At 44.9% G+C, this 21,686-nt stretch overlaps 1 protein-coding gene across 3 annotated transcripts in view; it reads right to left on the reverse strand.

Moving 5' to 3' along the window:
- CSTPP1 (centriolar satellite-associated tubulin polyglutamylase complex regulator 1) overlaps positions 1-21,686 on the reverse strand; it is a gene marked incomplete at both ends in the record, with an annotated part of 199,958 nt that overhangs the window by 14,445 nt on the left and 163,827 nt on the right. For all 3 annotated transcript variants that reach the window (XM_079708337.1, XM_079708336.1, XM_079708335.1), the window contains one exon: positions 10,048-10,132. In XM_079708337.1, coding sequence (XP_079564463.1) covers positions 10,048-10,132 — 85 coding nt within the window. The remainder of the gene's footprint in view (positions 1-10,047; positions 10,133-21,686) is intronic.

A 21,686-nucleotide genomic window follows, 5' to 3' on the forward strand; every position in this document is an offset into this window, starting at 1 on the left:
GGGCCATGAGTGAAGACGAAACTACACCCTGGCCACCTTCTCCAGGTGTTGTCAAGGTTTCCTGTGACACTTCCTCAGGGTTGCCCCTCTTCTGGACTGTGTCGGAGGCACCCTTGTGCCTCACAAGCTGCCTCCAAGTTCAGGCCCTCAAAGCAGCATGGGGTGTCCAGGTCATGGCTCTCCCTGGGCTCTGGCCTGCACCTCCAGGGGGTCCCAATCCCACCTGCCCTGTGATGCCTGAGAAGCTGGATCCAGAGAGTGTGGGAAGCAGCAACAACTACAGCAACACGGTATTCATTAAGGCCTTACTTGGTCAGCGTCATACATCTGTCATTGCATTTTCTTCTCACGTTAATCCTATGAGGTGAGATCAGTGGATATCTTTACCGAGAACATGGAGGCTCAGAAACCTGACCAGGGTCTCAAGGCAGAAGCAAAAGAGCTGTAATTCAAACACAGGCCCCTCTGACTCTAACCACAGTTCCCAGGCCACTGCAGCTGCTTCCAGTAAGAAGTGGCAATAACACCTCCTGCCGGTGGCGCTGTCCCTCCTCCCACCCTTGGTGTAGAGCCGTGGCCCTCAGGAGGGCTAGAGGCTTAGGTCCGGATACTGCTTCTTCCCTGCAGACACCGTGAAGGCCCCGCTTGGCCACTTCAGCTCCATTATCCTTGTCTCTCCCAAGAAGCTTTATAGATGGTGGGGGTGGGGGAATGTTCCATGATCGTAGGATTAAAAACCCAAATCCAGTGCATGGCCTGTGAGGCCCTCTCTTCTCCCAGTCCCCAAACTCCTCAAACTCCAGGCCCACTGACTCCCCAGTTCCCCTAGGGCCTCAGTGGAGAAAGAGGGGCTTCTTTCCAGGCTGCTTACTTTCCCTAGACGGCCTTTCCCTCTCCCTGCTCCCTCCCTAAATCCTACCCACCCTTTTCACTTTTTTACTTTTTTGGCTGCATTGGGTCTTTGTTGCTGTGCCCGGGCTTTCTCTAGTTGCGGTGAGCGGGGGCTACTCTTCGTTGTGGTGCGCGGGCTTCTCATTGAGGTGGCTTCTCTTGTTGTGGAGCACAGGCTCTAGGCATGCGGGCTCAGTAGTTGTGGCTCGCGGGTTTTAGAGTGCAGGCTCAGTAGTTGTGGTGCACAGGCTTAGTTGCTCTGCGGCATGTGGGATCTTCCCGGACTAGGGCTCGAACCTGTGTCCCCTGCATTGGCTTAACCACTTAACCACTGTGCTACCAGGGAAGTCCCCTTTTCACTTTAAATAAAATATTTAAAACATCAGAAAAATTACACAGACTAACATAACAAATATTTGTATACCCACTAGCTAACTTCATCAAAACTTCACATTTTGCCACACTTGCTTCAATGTTTAAAAGCTTTGTAAAATATTACACATATTGATTAAAACACCTGGACACTTGGACACCCTCCCTCATCCGCTTCCTCTACCTTCCTCCTCAGAGATTGTCACTGGGGCTTGAGGGCTTAGCATTCATTCATTTAAACTTGGGCTTGGCATCCCTCCCATGTTTCCATACTATATTAACTCACACAAATGTCTACATTGTTAAAATATTATAGAACTTTGTTTTGCTTGTTCTCAAACTCTATGCATCATTTGGTAACTTGACATTTTGAGATATATCAGTGCTGATGCATATATATCTCCCTGCATTCATTTTAGCTGCTGTATAGATTTCCACAGAATGGAGACAACACACTTTGTCCTTTCTACTGCATAGGGACGGGCAGAGGGTTCCATTGGTAGCTATTACAAATAATGCTACATGTCTCCTTATAACCAGGCACACTTCTTGAACTTTTTAAGATGTGCTCAAATTGCTTCAGAGTGATTATACCAATTTACACTACCACTAGCAGTTTATGAGAGTTCCCACTGTCCCACATTCTCACCAATACTTGTATTATCTCACTTTAAAATTTTTGCCAATTTGATGACTGTGAAGTGGTATCTCAATTTAATTGGCATTTCCTTGATACCAGTGAGTTTGGCCATGAAAATATGCCCAAATGTTTATTAGTTGTTAGGGTTTTCTCTTCTACATATTATCTGTTTGTATCTTTGGACTGTTTTTCTACTGAAGTTCTTCATCTTTTTCTTATTGATTTGTAGGAGTTCTTCATAAGCAATTCTTTTTTTTTTAAATAGCTTTTAACTCTTTTTTAAAAAAATATTTATTTAATTAGTTAATTTGGCTGCACCAGGTCTTAGTTCCTGCACGCAGGATCTTCATTGCCGCGTGCAGGATCTTCGTTGCGGCATGCGGGATCTTTTTAGTTGTGGTATGCAGGATCTTTAGTTGTGGCATGCAGGATCTTTAGTTGTGGCATGTAGGATCTAGTTCTCTGACCAGGGATCAAACCCAGGCCCCCTGCATTGGGAGCGCGGAGTCTTAGCCACTGGACCGCCAGGGAAGTCCCCCATAAACCATTCTTGAGACTAAAAAATTCTGCAGACTAATCTGTTGTTAGTTACATATGTAATAAATATCTTCTAGTCACTGGCTTGTCTTTCAACTTTGTTTACAGCATCTTTTGTTGAATAGAAAATTTTAATCTTAATTCTCCGGTAGTCCTGTGGGTTAGGGTTCAGCACTTGCATCGCTGTGGTGAGGGTTCACTTTGCCATCAGGGAATTTGTGCTTCCTAGCAGATACTTCCCCTTTCTCTAGAATGTCAGCTCCACGAGGGCAGGGGCTTGGTTTTGTTCACTGCTCTGTCCTCAGCACCTGGAAGAGTGCCTGGCACAGAACAGGCACTCTCCATGAACACTAGCTGAATGATTGAATAAGTGAATGCAATTTTGCTTGTGGTCAGTTTATCAACCTTGGTATAAATCAATGATACTTCAATAAAAAATAAGTAAAATAAAAAATTTTAAACTGGGCTTGGGCTTTAAGAATTTTTATCTTGTTTAAGAATTTTTTAACTACCTGGTGGCCATAAAAATATTTTCTCCTAATCTCTTTTAAGAGTATTACAGTTTTGCATTTTACACTTAGGTCTGTAATCTATGTGAAATTGACTTCTGAATATGGTCTGAAGTACGGATCTAATTTTATTTTATCCTATGCGGATAAAAAAAATGCACAACGTGAGAGTTTTGAGTTAAGTTTTTTTTTTTTTTTTGCTGTACGCGGGCCTCTCACTGTTGTGTCCTCTCCTGTTGCAGAGCGCAGGCTCAGCGGCCATGGCTCACGGGCCCAGCTGCTCCACGGCATGTGGGATCTTCCCGGACCGGGGCATGAACCCGTGTCCCCTCTATCAGCAGGCGGACTCTCAACCACTGCGCCACCAGGGAAGCCCATTGAGTTAAGTTTTATTTGTGGCAACATGAGGACTACGGCCTGGGAGATAGCATACCGGATAGCTCTGAGAAACTGCTCTGGAGAGGTAGGGGGGAAGGTCGGTACATATGTGATTTTGGTGAAGGGGATGTACATACAATCCAGCACACATTTCTGCAGAAGGCTGTCGCTAGTCTTGTGAAGTTTACTGCTGGTCACGAGGAGCAGGTGTCTCCATTAATGATTTTAATGCCTTTTTAGGTATGAGGAGATGCAAGAATTGGGCTCGTAAAATCTTCCCTTGAAAATATCTAACTATCTGGGACTTCCCTGGCAGTCCAGTGGTTAAGACTGTGCGCTTCCACTGCAGGGGGCATGGGTTTGATCCCTGGTTGGGGAAGATCCCGCATACAGCGTGGCCAAAAAAAAAAAAAAAAAAATCTAACTATCTGCAGGCCTGTTCTGCCATTTTTCCCTAGAGCACAGAGCGCTTCATTCCTGATCTCCACTCTGAATCCCACTTAGGGTGTGTTGAAGGTCAGCGGCTGTAGTGGCTTAATCCTTGTAGAGGTAGATGGCAAGTCCCAAATTTTTAGCTGGCATTATGGTGGCCTTATAATCAGTCCTAGTAGTTGATAGGGCAAATTCATCTCTTATTAATCCTTCAGGTCTCAGATTCAACATCTCTGTTTTATGGACAAGTTTTTCATGATTCCCCAGGTTAGGCTGGGTATCCTGTTTATATGTTCCTATAGCACTTAGCTCTTCGTTTATTTAATGTCTGCTGCTCTGTCAGTTTGTAAGTTCTTCCAGGGCCGGAGCAACATTGTCATAGCCCCTCCACAAGCACGACTAGCAATATAACAGGCACTCAATAAATATTTGGTAAATGAAAGAATGGGGAGGGAAAGGATAGTCTGTTTAGGTGAAAGACCTTTGGGGCAACAGTGACACTGTCAGATGACAGGTCAGATCTGGGGAGGAGATCTATGCAGGATGATATTGCAGAGGAGAGGCATGAAGAAAGAAAGACATCAAGAGAGCATAAAGCTGTATCTTCAGGGCATGGCATGAGGTCTGGCAGAGAGTAGATGCTCAGTAAACATTTGAAAAATGAATATAGGAATGAAGTATCACTCCCCACTTACTAATTATAATTATATTCTTTAAAAATAGGTAAGGGAGGGATTTTCCTGGTGGTCCAGTGGTTAAGAATCCGTCTTGCAATGCAGGGGACGCTGGTTTGATCCCTGGTCGGGGAATGAAGATCCCACAGGCCGTGGGGCAGCTGAGCCCATGGGCCACAACTAGCAAGTCCATGCACCACAACTAGAGAAAAGCCTGAGTACCGCAACGAAGAGCTCACATACTAGAACGAAAGATCCTGCGTGCCACAACTAAGGCCTGATGCAGCCTAAATAAATAAACAAACAAACAAACAAATAAATAAAAGGTAAGGGAATTCCCTGGCAATCCAGTGGTTAGGACTCTGTGCTCTCATTGCCAAGGGTGCGGGTTCAATCCCTGTTCAGGGAACTAAGATCCCACAAGCCACGCAGTGCGGCCAAAAAAAAAAAAAAAGGCTTTGTGACAGGTATTTTACATACATTATCTCATTAAATCCTAAAATCACTCTATGAGGCAGGTGCTATTATATTTCCATTTTAAAGATGAAGAAATTGAGGCTCAGAGGAGTTGCTCAAGGTCACAAGCCTATGAGTGAAGGAAGTGAGATTTGAACCCAGGGCTGTCTGGCTCCAGCACCTGAGTCCTACACCATTAGGTCATTCAACCTTTGTGATACAGGGACCAGCTGAAAAATGACTCTCTTAAATGGAGGTGACTTGTTAGGTCTAAAACTAGATTCCTTAGAGGAGTTTATGTGCTTTAGAAGCACTATATGTATTCAGCATATAACCATGATAAAAGAGCTTTTCCTGTTAAACATATATTACTCACTAGGAAATCTGGCTTTAAGTGAGGGAGAAGTGAGTTAAATGGTGTTTCAGATGACAAGAGTGAGAAGGAAAAGGAATTCCTTTTAAAGCAATCAATTCTAAAATTCCAGAAAGAGATTGGCATGCAATGCTCTAAAGTGGTTCTCAAAGTGTGGTCCCAGACCATGAGCATCACCTGAGAACCTATAAGGACTATGGATTCTTGAGCCCCACCTCAGATCCACTGAACTCTGAGTATGGGGCTGGGCCATCGCGGTTTAGTAAGTCCTGCAGGTGATTCTGATTCACACTCAAGTCGGAGAACTACTGCTTTAAATCTTCACCCTTGGAGGGAAGCTTCCCACCCCTGTGTCATTTGGGCCTTGAATGGGTTACAGGTGTGATGGTCCCCCCGCCGGCCCAGGAGGGAGGAGACACAGGCAGTCCTGTCTTTACCCTACTTTTTGTTATATATTATTTTCTGAACTTTGTGAAGGGAAAAAAGGCCAGAACCCACTGCCTTAGGGAACCCAGGAACTTCTCACTTATTTAATTTAATTTTTTAATTGAAGTATAGTTCATTTACAGTGTTGTGCTAATTTCTGCTGTACAGCAAAGTGACTGTTATACACATATATACATTCTTTTTAAATATTTTTTTCCACTATGGTTTATCCCAGGAGGTTGGGTATAGTTCCCTGCACTATACAGTAGGACCTCGTTTTTTATCTATTCTAAATGTAATAGTTTGGGACATCCCTGGTGGCTCAGTGGTTAAGAATCTGCCTGCCAATGCAGGGGACATGGGTTCGATCCCTGGTCCGGGAAGATCCCACATGCCGCAGAACAACCAAGCTCGTGTGCCACAACTACTGAGCCCACATGCCGTAACTACTGAAGGCTGTGCACTCTAGGGCCCGCGTGCCACAACTACTGAGCCCGTGTGCTGCAACTACTGAAGCCTGTGCGCCTAGAGGCCGTATTCCGCAACAAGAGAAGCCACCGGAATGAGAAGCCCACGCACCGCGATGAAGAGTAGCCCCGGGGCTTCCCTAGTGGCGCAGTGGTTGAGAGTCCGCCTGCCGATGTAGGGGATGCGGGTTTGTGCCCCGGTCCGGGAAGATCCCACATGCCGCGGAGCGGCTGGGCCCGTGAGCCATGGCCGCTGAGCCTGCGCGTCCGGAGCCTGTGCTCCGCAACGGGAGAGACCACAACAGTGAGAGGCCCGCGTACCGCAAAAAAAAAAAAAAAAAAAAAAAAGGAGTAGCCCCGGCTCGCCACAACTAGAGAAAGCCCAATGCAGAAAGCCCAAAGCCAATGAAGACCCAATGCAGCCAAAAAAATAAACAAATAAAACCAACCAAACAAACAAATAAATAAATGTGATAGTTTGCATCTACTAACCCCAGTCTCCCAGTCCATCCCTCTCCCTCCCGCGCTCCCTCTTGGCAACCACAAATCTGCTCTCTATGTCTGACTTCTCACTTATTTAAAAAAATCTGGTAATAACAATAATACTAACATTAACAGCAGAAATTATTATTTATTGGATTATATAATGTGCTAAGCAATATACATATAATTTTTTGTTGAAATCTTACAACCACCCTGAGTTAGTTATTATTATTAGCCCCATTTTACAGATAGGGGAACAGGGCTTGTAGAAGTTAAGAGAGATCCTCAAGGTCATCCAGTTAACAGAGCACAGGTGGTGTGTACACCCAGGTCTTTCTAACCCTATGATGCCTGTGCTCTTAAAGGTCAAGGTTAATACAACTGCTTCTAACATTGCTCTGCGCCAGGCATTATTTTAAGCACATTATATGCTTCTTCAATTATTACAACTATGATTATTCCCACTTTACAAGGAGGAAACTGAGGCTCAAAGAAATTAAATAACTTTCCCAAGGGCACAAGCTGGTAAGTTGTGGAACCAGGATTTGAACTCAAGAATTTTGGCTCTAGTTGAATGTTCTTAACCATCAGGAAAGCCTCCCAGTCCTTGGAGGATGGAGACAGAGATGCTATGGTGACCATTTAGGGATAAAATTACTTAACGACTCCCACTGCTGCAGGAGTGTGTGCAGTGGAGGGGATCTCTGGCTGGGCGCTGTCATGGAGTCTGTTTGCTCTTTGCTCTCCTGTTTCCGGCTCACACCTGCCGCTCCAGGGCCTGGCCACGGTGCTGGCCGCACATAAGTCCGGCGCATGTGGAGCTGCTCTGCCGCTGAACAGGCTCTGGCGTACAGCTGCCTGTGGATTACATTCTTTTACGCACACAGCATCAAAGACTAGAGCCTCCTCCTGCGGCCTGTCCCCAGACTTCAGGGCCATGAATACAGTGAGACCAGCAGTGAAACAGGAGAGGGCAGTGCCTCTTCCAGCTAGAGTAACTGCCTTGGAGGCCTAACCACCCCCATTTGCAGTTCTGGTCAGAAGCCTGGGTTTGTGTGTGAGGAAGTTGGGATCCTGGCCTTCAGGACAAGATGAGAATAGCTTAAACAATCAGAGGGCACTTTCTGGGATGTATGCAATTTTTCCACACACACACCAGCTGGAGTGGAGTGAGGAAAGCAGGGCACTGGGGAGGCAGGGTTGACACAAAAGCCTGAGTCCTGAGTTCATCTCTAATTTTGTAGCCAGTATCCTGAGGCTCACCTGGGGCCCTTCTGTTGTTGATACTGGCATTCCCATCATCCCCTCACATTCCCTGCTATTGACATGGACTGGTTACCTTGCTTCCTCTTCCTCAAATGGAAAGGTCTTAAGTTTCTACGGAACAGTAGGCCTCTTGAGGAGGAGGAGGTGAGCTTCTGACACAGCTAGGGGAATGCCACTCCAGAAGCCCCTTGGTATCAGTAATTGTACGAATCTGTGGATCTTAGAGGGTTCTATTCCTTCTAGTCTAATCTCGCCATGCTTACACACGTCAGATTGTTTGGAAGGGTCTGGGAGATGGGTGGGGCAAATGCAAAAACGGGGCTGGTGGGGCTGAAAATCATACAGAAGGCTCACCCTCAGACTCGCCCGCTACCTTTCAGGAGTGGGACAGGAGGACGGAGGCTGCTGTGCAGTGACAGAAACCAAGGTGATGTGACACAAAGTGGTGACAGGCCGTGATCGGTACCCAAGGGTTCCACTTCTAAATCAAATGGCAAGCTCCTTGAGGGGCAGGAACTATATCTTATTCATCACTGTACCCCTAATATGCAGAATAGATCCTGGCACAAAATTGGCACTCAAGAAATATTTGATGAAAGGAAGTACTGAGACCTGCTACAACGTGGATGGACCTTGAAAACATAAGGCTAAATGAAAGAAACCAGTCACAAAGGACCACCATACATCATATGATTCCATTTATTTTAAATGTCTAGAATAGGCAAATTTATAGAGACAGAGTGTGGTTGTCTAGGGCTAGGGAGGATGGGGGGATTGGGGAGTAATGGCTAAGGGGTGCTGGATTTCTTGGTGGTGTAGTTAAAATGCTCTAAAATTGACTGTGGTGATGGATGTGAATATACAGTTGACTCTTGAACAACCTGGGTTTCAACTACACAGGTCCACTTATATGTGGATTTTTTTCAATAGCAAATACGCAATCTGCGGTTGGTTGAACCTGCAGGTGCTGAACCCACGGATGCAGAGCCATGTATATGGAGGTACTGTGTATATGGAGAGCTGACTGTAAGTTATACTTGGATTTTCCACTGCACAGAGGGTCGGTGCCCCTAAGCCCCTCCCTGTTCACTAGTCAACTCTACTCTGTAAATATACTTGACTAATTGATTTAGGGAAGCTGGGCATTTAAAAAATTATTATTTAGATTTTACTTTTTTAGAGCAGTTTTAGGTTCACAGTGAAATTCAGGGGAAGGTGCAGGGATTTCCCATATACCTTCTGCCTCCACACGTGCTCAGCCTCCCCCAGATCAACATCCCCCACCAATGGTACCTTTGTTACAATCGTTGAACCTACATTGACACATCATCACCCAAAGTCCACAGTTTAGATTTACGATTCACTCTTGGTGTTGTACATTCTATGGATCTGACAAATGTCTAATGACACGTATCTGTCATGTATGATATAATACAGAGTATTTTCCTAAAAATCCTCTGTTCTGGCATTTTTCAGAAAACAAGATTTTTGCTATACTTCCATTTGCTGCCTTAGCTCAGGTTTTCAGTTAAATAAGTAAAAGTTAACTGAGGCATAGCCCAACTACCTCATTTAGTTAAAAAATGTGAATGACAGTGAAACCAAACACAGAAATTAGAGGGTTCTAACTATTTCTACCAAGTCTTCCTGGTTCTGGACTAATCTTGAAAACCTTCTTTTAGCATAAGTAATACAATTTATCCCTCCCTCAGTTGGGCTTTATCACCTTCATGTTTTCCAGTCTCGAACTTCAACCCCCTTTATCACAAGTCGCTGTCAAACTTGCCCCATATTTTCTCAGAATGTCCTCTAGGGATATTTCTTTGTGTACGTGCCTGTGTGTGTGTGTGTGTTTGTGTGTGTGTGTGTGTGTTTGCCTCTTCATCTCACCACCTCCCAACTCTATCTGCAGACCATAAAACTTCCTGCAGAAACCACCAAAGATCATTCGGCTTCCTTTTGGAAATGCAGACAGTATTGTTTTGGGGCAAATCCCAAATAGACCCCTCTCCAAATGCCAGTTTCTTCCCTATCAGTTTTATTCTCCCCTAATGGTATGTTTGTTTGTATACATTTCAGGTTTCTCTCAGAAGCCCGGGCCAAAGAGGCAGCTGAGTTGACTTCAAAAGCCCAGGAGACATACCTGGCTGCTTTCTGAGTGAGCTCCAGCGGGAAATCTGGGCACAGTAATTGCAGCAAGCAGTGATATTCCCTCATGGTCAGCAAATCTGGAGTGGAAATGGATAGGAACACATTAGGTCTCTGCATGTGAAGTCACTGCTGTCTTTTTGATCATTTCATGGGTTTCAGACCTACTCTCAGTAGAGCTGCTCTTTTAAAGGTGAGTCAGTGTTAAGGCTGCATCAGCCACTAACCCTCCAAGGGTGAGATTTTAAGATCAATATTTCTACAAAGTTTTTCCTGGATGGGAGGCACCCAGCTACAACATTTTGGCCTAAGGAGCTTCACTGGTTTGAAAGATGGTCGGGTAAGAAGGGGGAATTAGAGGGGTAACTTTATTAGCCTTCTTATGTATGAAAATCCGCAAGAATGAGTCATTTCAGAGCTGGCTAAGTTTGCTGAAATTCTCTGGCATGGTAACATTCACCACAACATGCCCAAAGACCATCCACAGAATATCTGCAAGCAGTATTAAGGCAAATGCAGTCTTGCAATGTATGGAGGAGAAGAATACAGCATAGCAACCCACAGACCTCCTTTGTCTGTCATCCAGTATTATGCAGGCTGGCTCCTTTTGGATGCCTGCACACAAATCTGGTCATCCTATTATAGGAAGCCAAGACAAAGGTCCAAGATATACAATCTAGGCAACCAAGTGACTCCTGATAGACAGAAGCAGTGCTTTGGGAGAGATGAGCCAGGATGAGGCTCTTGTGGCCCAGTAGAAAACCCAGAGAGGTAAATCTCAGGGGGGTTTATAGAATGCCAAGGGAGAGGAAATACACTGATGTTTAAAAGTTGTTTTGTTACTGCATGTCCCAAAGCCAAGAGATTTTAGATCAGTTAGGCAGCTGCAGTCCACAAGTATTCCATATACCAAAGCATTTCAAATATGGAACGACGTGCTGATGGTAAAGCAAGATCAAGCAACCCAGAAGCCCTCCTAACTGGGAGCATGAGTGAGAGAAGGGAATCCAGAGGGCATGGCCACATTTGGGGAATGAAGATGATGATCACAGGCACTTGGTTTCTTTGGACCTAAGTTAGCTCAAGCCACAGGAATCCAGATCTCCTGTCCCTGATAGTTTGGTTGATGCTTTTCCAAGATAAAAACCCCAAATCCCCCGGGACAGGCCTGGGTTCCTACTACTTTTTCATCAAGGCTCAATTCAAGGTGGGGGCATAGAGTTAGACTAACCACACTGCCAAAGTCAGGGACACCAAAGCGACAGACTCAGCGTCAATGTAGGTCAAAGGATCAAGATGGCTTTTGCGGCCTTCATCTTAGCCACAGTGGGGTGTGCACTTTCCTCTCCTCACTCGCCTGACCTAGGGCACAGCCTAGTAGGAGGTTTTGTTCTTCAAGAGAAGGAGTAATAGCCACTTGTGGGCTCGCAGACTTGGGGTGAGGGACAGGAAAGACGAAAGGGAGAAAAGCCACTGAATCTAATATGTTCCCACTTTATTCTCACTTCAAAACCCCCTGTATAGAGAGAAGTGAGTTCTGGCAGGAACTAAATAAAGGAAAGTTCTATCTTTGAATCATTAATGCTTTTTTCCCTTTCTTTCTTAAATTAATTAATTAATTAATCGATTTATTTTGGCTGCTCCCAGTCTTAGCAATGGCACGCAGGATCTTCGTTGCGGCATGTGGGATCTTTAGTTGCAGCACGTGGGATCTTTAGTTGCGTCATGAGGGCTCCTTAGTTGCAGCATGCATGCGGGATCTTAGTTCCCTGACCACGGATTGAACCCAGGCCCCCTGCATTGGGAGCTTGGAGTCCTACCTACTGGACCACCAGGGAGTCCCCAATTAATGCTTTTCTAGGCTAAGATTTGGTGGATGGATCTGATACCATTCTTAGGGCGAGTCAAAGTATTTCACAGTTATTCATATTTATCCCCCAAATTATCTACAAGATATCCTTGGGAAGACAAACAGGGTAAAGGAAAGTGAGAAGCCAAGAGAGTTGTATGACCCCCTTATTCAATCAAGAAAGACAATGCTGGAAATTGATCTCCTGGTTTCCAGACCCTCAGCTCTCTTTAGGTTCTTGATGATATTCTAACTCATGTGCTTCAAATACTTGCTTCCTAAGTGTAGAAGAATGATTTACAAAAATAATTTTGTACTTCTCCAATGCAACAACAGTTCTTGGAAATACTAAATACATCAGAAAAACAGAATACATCCTGTTCACCACTTCTGGAACTTGACTATTCCCAATGTAAAGTGAGGAAGATAGTCAGATAAAGAGCTGAATGGGAAGTGCAGGCAAATAAACAACTTAAGCCAGTTTAATTGTGGAAGACAGCAGTTCTATTAAAGTAGAAGTAGGATAATATCAAGGCCAGATAATTTCAAGAGAGAGGCATCTGCCACTTGGAGACACTCCTGGGTTTGGGAGAATGGTGAGCACTAAGTGTTGTTCCAAAATCAGAACACTGATGAACAAATGGGAGCTGTCCTTCTCCTGTCCCCCTGGCTTGGGTTCAAATCTTGGCTCTGCAATTTCCCAGGTATGCAACCTTGAGCAAATTGCTCAGTCTCTCTAAATCTCAGTTTCTCATCCGTAAAATGGGAATGATGACACCTACCTTTCAGGGTTGAAGTCAAGGTCAAAAAAGATGATGTCTATAAAGTACTCAGCAGAATGTCTAGAACATAGTAACACCAAACAACAGGAGCTATTTGGCTTTGTTTTTAAATCCTGGGGGCAAAGGCAGGAGAGGAGGAAGGTGCTTCTTGCTGAGTGTAAATGCTTAAACCCCTTTAAATTTTTTCTGCCTTGAAAATTCAGTCAGATTGCTTGAGCCGAACCTGTTTCTGAATACTCTTCTGCAGTCTGCATTCATTTAATGCCGCCTCCGTTCCCAAGAAGCCAGCGGTCTCCCCAGCTCCAGAGGCTCACACTCAGGCATTGGTTAACCCTAAATGCTCCTGCCTATTCTGGGTCTTTTGGCTTTAAGAGATCTCCAAGATCTGCCTTCCAGGCAGCCCTTGGTGCTTCAGGAATAACAGTAGTGAGACTGACTAGTCACTGAGCTCTGTGCTCAGGCTTTGAATTAGCGTCACTTAACCTTCACAACAACCTTACAAAGTAGACTCTAGTATTCCCAGCCGCATTTCACAGGCAAGGATGTGGAGGCGTAGAGAGATGAAATCAGCTGGTAAGTGAGGAGAGAAGGGTCCAGAGCCTGGGGGACAGGAAGGGGACTTGGCTTCCCACAGCAAGATCCTAGGCTGGGGTCTAAGGGCTGGATGGGCTTGATAATGATAATAATACTAACAGTTAACATTTATTGAGCACTTACTATGGGCCAGACACTGATCTTCCAAGGGTTTTACCTGTGCCATCTCATCTTACCTAATCTTCACTATGGTTATCCCCATTTCACAGACACAAAATCTCAGATCATGCTTAACTGCTGGAACTGGAATTCAAACTCTGGCAGTCTGACTCCAAAGTTTACCCAACCAACATTTTCTGCACCTTGATCTTACCAACCGTAATGTGTGAAGGCTTAATAGCTTGTTCTGCTCCCCAAACAAACTGCAGGAACTAAATAGCTCCAGGTGAACTGGATCAAGGAGACAATTCAAGTGAATTGGGATTTTTTCATGTAAGAAATTAAGTCTGAAAGGTTCTAATTACTGTCAACAGGAAAGACTGCAGCTCCAGCACCACAGCCTTTGCTGAGCCGGAGGCCATGGGAAGGTGGGGGATGAGTACACCTGTGCTGGTGGCTACACAGCCATTTCTCATCCCCGCCCACCTGCCGGTGCTCTCCATCCTGACAGGTGCAGGGAAGGTAAGCGGTGTGTACCAACAGATGCCTTCTCTAAAGGAATCCCCCCACAATTAGGAAAGCTTCAGCCAGCACGTTCTGAAAGTTCAAAGGCAAAGACATAAGACGACTTTGGTATAAGACCAAAATCAGAACACTCCCCACAAATTGGTGCTTCTCTTTTTGTGGGTGGTCAGAGCTGTTAAATTTTCTTATTCTAAACCTTGTAATAGTCCCATTGACTGTGTGGCTCTGGACCAGTGGTTTCTACACCCTCAATCCTATCATCTCAGGAGGCAGCACAGTACAGCATTGTGGCTCATAGCATGGACTTTAGAGTTAGATTGCCTGGGTCCAAATCCAAGCTTTGCCACTGATTTCAAATTACTGACCTTTAAGTGCTCTATGCCTCAGTTTCCCCATCTATAAAGTGGTTATAATGGTGGTACCAACATCATTCAGTTGTTGTGAGCTAATGTTAAGAACTAAGAGTAATAGCCCATCATAAGTGCCCTGTTAGTATCTGCTATTATTATTTTAGAAATAAAGAAACTAGGGTTTCTTTAAGGTTAATTACTTTTTCAAGGAGACAGAACTAGTAAGAGGAGGGAGGACTGAGATTCAGACATACGCCTGCCTAGCTCCAAAGGTCCTGCAAGTTCTACTCTAGCAGGTGTGACCTGGCTGGTTAGTGGGGGACTTGACTTCTGATGATAGGATTGTTTATGCCAGGTGATTGACAAACTTTACATCTAAGTTAAAGACTTATTGGGTTGACCAAAAAGTTCGTTTGGGGTTTTCTGTAACAGTTTACAGAAAAACCCCGAACGAACTTTTTGGCCAACCCAATATCCAAGTTAAACATACAGATACCCTCCAGTTGGGCAGGGCAGTTGTGTTAGTGCAGAGCGCAGACTATGTAATCAGATGACCTGGCTTCAAAACCTGGCCTCCACCACTTACCACCAGTATGACCTGGACAAGTTAGACAATTTTTCTGAACCTTGGTTTCCTCTTAGAAATGTGACTAATCACAGTACCGACCTAATGTGATTGTTGTAAAAATCAAATGAGGTAATTTCTATATAAGGAGCTTGTCTGAAAAATTAGCAAAATGCTCAATAAATGGGAGAATTATTTAATAATTATTAACTGATTAAAACTTGAAGTCCTGAAATTAAGGCATCTTTGGCCTTAACTAAAGCCCTCAGCACAATGCCTGGCATATAGTAGTAAATATCTGTTGAAGGAATGATTGAATAAAAACATGCACCGCACAGTGACCCAGATGAAAATTCGGAGGGACGAGTTTCTGGTCACTGTGTGAACACAGAGATGGGGGATCTCCAGGCACAGGAGGCATGACTATAAGTTTAGGGCGGTGTGAGGAGGTGCCGGGAGCTGTAAAGTGCTGAAAGTGGAAAACGTCCTGGTTGGTAGTTACCACAGCTCTCAGTGAACTCAATACATTATGGAAGGTGTAACTACATTCCATGGCCTTGCTGACTCCTAGCACTTTCTTATCAAGTGCTCAATCCAATCAACTCGAGTATTTATTTTCATTGGAATAGATCACCAATTTTACCGTGAAAATCAGAAGCCGCTTAGGGTTTACTTCTTAGTGATTCACTTTACTACTGTTACAACTCTAGCTGGAGTTTTGAATACTGGAGTTTTCAAGATAACCAACCCCTGACTCAAAGTATTCTTTTCGGGCTTCCCTGGTGGCGCAGTGGTTGAGAGTCCGCCTGCCGATGCAGGGGACACGGGTTCGTGCCCCGGTCCGGGAGGATCCCACGTGCCGCGGAGCGGCTGGGCCCGTGAGCCATGGCCGCTGGGCCTGTGCGTCTGGAGCTTGTGCTCCGCAACGGGAGAGGCCACAACAGTGAGAGGCCCGCATACCGCAAAAGAAAAAAAAAAAAAAGTATTCTTTTCTTGGCTAGCCCTACTCTAATCCTAGAGAGTGATGGATGAGGTTATTTTGGCTAAGTAAACTAATCTCGTCACAAATTACTGAGGCCCAGTATATTCAAGGGCTAACTCGTTCTCACTTCCTCCTTTCTTGGAAAAGAAGGATTGAAGACCTTCTCTTATCTTTTCTACATCTGGTCTGCCTTCTTGCTGTGGAAATTCTGGTCTCTGAAGCTCTGTGGGGGTAGCCTAGTCATCTCTACATCCTCCTCTCAGACCACCACGTGTGTCCACACATTTGCTCAGAAGAACTGCGGCAGTGTGTGGTTGAAGATTCAGATGCTTCCTGCTCTTCCTAGGAAATGGTGCCTTTTCCAGGGTCAGAGTGGTGTCACTAAAAGAGACCAGTGGAGGAGTGCCAGGTGGAAGGAATGAGGGCCATACCTTTGTTCCTTACTCAGAGAAGCCTTCCCCAAAGCCTGAATCAAGGGTTTTTACCTCCAAAACTCTGGAGGATGAACTGGGGTTTAGTCTGAGTTCGTTTGCATGACTGCCTTCATGCTGAGGGCTGAGTGAGCTAGTGCTGAGACTGGAGCTGGAGATAATGAAATGCTACCAAGCCACGGAGAATCCCAGAGGACTGAACAACCTCTAGTTGGCTGGCTGCATCATCTCAATAGGAACTACCACAGAGGCCAGAGAACACCACAGCCCATGAGTGGACTCTCCAATTTTCAGCTGCAATTGTTTTTATATTCTTTTATGCAGAGGTTGTGAAGGCTCATTCCAAATGACACTCACCCCCAGCCAGGCTGCTCTGCCAAGAGATGCTCGGAAGGACATGGATAATTCAGGGCATGACCATACCACCACTTCCTTTCCCCAGGGCATTGAGGCTTTGGTACCAGTCCACAGCTGAGTAAATATCTCAGTGCTACTCTGCAAGGAGAGGAAGGGAGAGAGGGAGAGTTGGGGGAGGGGAGAGGAAGGAGGCAGACATCTGACAGCTTCACTCCCCATGTGGCACTTTGTACCAAAGTCACAGGAAGATTGCTCACATCCTAGGGCCATGTTCCTGTCAAGCAAAACCCCAGAAGAAGAGCAGACTGTGTTCTTAAATTTTATCTTCTTTGACAGCACTGTTGTTTTATATTGTAAATGGAGGAAAATGATAATTAGTTTACTGAAAGGGAAATGATTTTATAAAAGGAATGAGAAGCAATGGCTTCCAATGACACCTGTGGGGCCATTATTAACACTATCCTTTGCCAACTCATTACTCCCCAGAGTATGTGTAGTGTGTTCAAACAGGGGCAGAAAGCCAGACTCTTTAGTTTTTATATTTGATTATGACTAGGCCCAACATCAAGTGACTATTACTTTTTGGCCAGTATATATGTTCTAGGCAAAGTACTAAATCAGATATAATAACAATTTCATGGCAATTTTTAGAATGAATAAAAGAAACTTCCCAGGAACTGTTTATATTATACAAAGGTTTAAAGAAATGTGAGCATTTCTAATCAGGGTCTGAAAACTCTTCCCCAGGGATTGTGTGTGGCACATAATGGCAATCCGATCAGGTTTTGGGGCTAACCATGGCCATCTCTAGCCACCACCATGGGACTGAACCAGTGGGCTGGGCTGATATGTAAGAACCCTCTATACTGTGTATACACCTTGGGGTGTTACCCTCTCTTCTGTACATCCTGATAGGCTCCTGAGAGTTGGAGGACCAAGGCAAGGCTTGGTTCTGGGGGGAGGCACTGTCTTAGACAGCTTTGATAACATGAAACACAACAGGCTGCACATGCCCAGGGTGGGAAGCCACGTGGCATTATGGAAGGAGGCCCCAGCCAGGAAGAAAGAAAGTCTCTCTCCAGTAGCAACAGGGCTAGCTACTCTGGCACAGGCACACAGTCTCCTGACAGTTTACAGAGGAATGGAGGCAGCTTTGGACACTAAAATGTAGAGCAGGATCTTGGCACCATAAGCTCCCAAAGGGCCCAGCAGCCCATCGAGGGAGTTATTTCAAGCCTAGCATTGCACTACCATTTGCACTCTAATCCAGAGACCAACTAGTCCAGCCCTATCAGGTGTTGCTCCTTCACATTTTTGTTTGGAAATGGGAGGATAGGGTGTGCCCTTTGAAGCAGAGATTTCAGAGCTAAGGTGTAAATTTTTATCCAGGAAGAAGCAGGTGCTGCCATAACCTCCTGTGACCTGCTCCTGTTCTTAACTGAACAGAAATGGTCAAACAGGCACAAGAGCTGGACAATGAACTTCATTTCCCCCTCACGGGAAGTAAAAGTGAGAGGAAAATCCTGCCCTCTCAGTGGTGGTGTATCTGGAATACCTCACTCAATTTTTGAAACAGAGGTAGCATTTTTAAAAGAACTTGGTCTGAGTTCTGCAACAAACTAATTACATGATACTGGCCACAGGTTTTCTGGACCTCCATTTTCTCACCTATAAAATAAGGATGTCGTGGTATGTGAGGGCTGAACAAAATTTTTGAACGGTATACTTTTTGGAAGGTTTTTTTTTTTTGCTGTACCACATGGCATGCAGGATCTTAGTTCCCCGACCATGGATAGAACCCGGGCTCCCTGCAGTGGAAGCATGGATTCTTAACCACTGGACCGCCAGAGAAGTCCCTAAACAGATATACTTTATAAAAATGGAAATTTTATAAGGAACCTTAATGTATAACATAGATAAAAACAAACCTCTTCTTACCCAACTTTGTCCTCAATAGCCTTCACCGAGGCTAGAGGTGTGGGGATGAGGAGGCTGCGGGAGAAGGCCTGAGGCACTGCTTTAAACTCTGGGCTCTATAGAGGACTGTTTAAAAACCACTGGCCCGGGACTTCCCTGGTGGCGCAGTGGTTAAGAATCTGCCTGCCAACTCAGGGGACACGGGGTCGATCCCTGTTCCGGGAAGATCCCACATGCTGTGGAGCAACTAAGCCCGTGCGCCACAACTACTGAGCCCACGTGCCACAACTACTGAAGTCCGTGTGCCTAGAGCCTGTGCTCTGCAACAAGAGAAGCCACTGCAATGAGAAGCCCGCGCACCGCAATGAGGAGTAGCCCCTGCTCGCCGCAACTAGAGGAAGCCCATGCACAGCAACGAAGACCCAACGCAGCCAAAAATAAATAATAAATAAATTAATAAATAAATAAATTTATAAAAAACAAAAAAACAATCCACCTGCCAATGAAGGGGACACAGGTTTGATCCCTGGTCTGGGAAGATCCCACATGCCGCGGAGCAACTAAGCCCGTGCACCACAACTACTGAGCCTGTGCTCTAGAGCCCGCGAACCACAACTGCTGAGTCTGAGCGTGCTGCAACTACTGAAGTCCGCGTGCCTGGAGCCCGCGCACCACAATGAAGAGCAGCCCCCACTTGCCGCAACTAAAGTCCACGCGCAGCAACGAAGACGCAACGTGGCCAAAAAAAAAAAAAGAAAGAAAACCCCACTGGCCCTGACCCTTAAGTGGGTCTTATATAGTGCCTCACTAAGAGTGCAGGCTCCTGAACCAGCCGACGAGGATCTAAATCCTGGTTCTTAAACTAGCCATGTGGCATTGAGCAAGCCAATTAGAAATGAAAGTGAATAATAATCATCATCACATGAATATGAATAAAGATGATACTAATACTAATCATGAAGAGTTTTTGAGAGGATTAAAAGAGACGATTAAAAAAAAGAGAGAGAGGGCTTCCCTGGTGGTGCAGTGGTTGGGTGTCCGCCTGCCGATGCAGGGGACACGGGTTCGTGCCTCGGTCCGGGAAGATCCCACCTGCCGCGGAGCGGCTGGGCCCGTGAGCCATGGCCGCTGAGCCTGCGCCATGGTCGCTGAGCATGCGCGTGCGGAGCCTGTGCTCCACAACGGGAGAGGCCACAACAGTGAGAGGCCCACATACGGCAAAAAAAAAAAAAAAATAAGAGAGAGGTAGTAAACTTAAAGTGCTAGAATATGGCACAGGGCAAGCATTCAATAAAGAGTACCTACTCTTGTTATTACTCTCCCGTGTTTGAGGCACACAGGTGGGATGGCACCTGCATAACAAAAGGCACAGTTCATGGAAGTTCTCCAGCTCCCGCCAGTGGGTGGCTAGAATAATCTTATTCCTTATCTCGTAATTATTTTATCTTGCTTCCTTTGTTCTTATTGACAAGTGAATAACAGACTTCCTGCCTGAAGGCAGGTGTACACCACCTTCCTTGAGAGTCAGTGCACTGCCAATCCTCTCTTCTCACTATTAAAAGTGATGATGAGTCATATTTATAAAGAGACTGTACAATTATGCAAACTGTTTTCATATGCATTATCACTTTTGATTTCCATAAGAAGTTTGTGGGGCAGAGAGAGGAAAATGGGAATAAAAATATTCCCATTTTTATAGGCAAGGAAAATGAGCCTCAGTAAGGGATAAAATCACCAAGTAAATGATAGAGCCAGGATCAGATCAAGCCTTCCCATTCCAGGGCAAGGCCTCTTTCTATTACACAGGCCAGTTCCCTGTGATGTCTTTTTCTTTCTTGCCATATGGTCCCTGGGACCCTGGGAACTCAGCCTGCTTTTATTTCTTCTATGGATGAAAAACACCTAGCATAGCAAATTCCATAGTGAGAATGCAGTAAATGTTAGCTGCAATGCTATTATTATCATTATTGTTACTATTGAAATCTGCCACCAGCTATTCCACCTCTTTCTATCATCTTTCTCCTAGGCTGACTCCAGTGTCAGATGTAGTCTATCTGGCTCCCAGCTTCCTTTTTGCCCTCCAAACAAACTGACAGACGCTTTCTATTTTTGGTGACTTGTTGCTAATCTCTATAAGAAAATAGAGAAGGGATAACAAAAACAATAAACACTTAAAGTCATTATTAGCCTGTATCTGCAATGTTAGCAGGACCAGACACAGATTAGCAAGAGAAAAGTATATTTAACGTACATAAAAAATACTTCCAACTATCTTTTTCCTTTCCAGTTTAAAATGAGGCTGATAGTTGGCATGGAGTTTCATAAGCTATCAGCAAAACTGTCTGATGAGGACTTGTCTGAGAAAGCAAGCCACAGAAAACAAAAACCAATCAAAGTTATTATTTCTCTGGGCTTTCCACTGTCCAAAGTAGACATAGAATAAATAAGAAGTGGAACAGATTATGCATTTGTTTTGCTTCAAATGCATTTTCCTTCTCTTCTAAATAAACATAATAAGCAGTGGCTAACAGAGTTACTCACTGAGGGTGAGCTGAACCAAGACAGACTAAAAATAAAAAACAATCTAAGTTCCCTGGTCCTCAGTGATTGTGCGAGTATGGGAAGGCTGTTGCCAGCATGTAGGCGTATTTATAAAGACCACAGCCTGTTCTCTTGTCAGAATCCACTAACTTCCACCAATGATGATGGATTTATGGCTACCCATCAACTAAAAAAATAGACTTCAGAAACAAAAAACAGCAGGAGCCAGATAGAGGGTTGGATGTAGATAACACATACATTTCTTCAGATGAATCCACCTTTGTCTTTCCTGCTGTCTTCTGTCGTTTGTGGGCATATATAACGTAACATATCTATAATTATACGTATATGTGTGGGTAAGAGAAAGAGGCAGCTAGAGACAGACAGTGTCTGACTTTTTTGGGACTGGATGGGAAAGGAAATTGATGTTAGCAGTTTCTGTTCCTTAAAGCCATTGGCTTTGTTTTTCAAAGTATGGTTTTCCTGGTAAAAGATTCTTTGCCTGTAATGTGAGTGAATCACTCATCTTACTTTAATAAAAATGTGAACCAAATGCTGGTGGCTCTCCATCCTGGGAAATGACACAATGGTTAGGCTTTCTCAACCTGGATGCTTATCTTTCAGTGGGACTGGCAGGCATAC

Source organism: Hyperoodon ampullatus (genome assembly GCF_949752795.1).
Source record: "Hyperoodon ampullatus genome assembly, chromosome: 7".
Classification (NCBI taxonomy): domain Eukaryota; kingdom Metazoa; phylum Chordata; class Mammalia; order Artiodactyla; family Ziphiidae; genus Hyperoodon; species Hyperoodon ampullatus.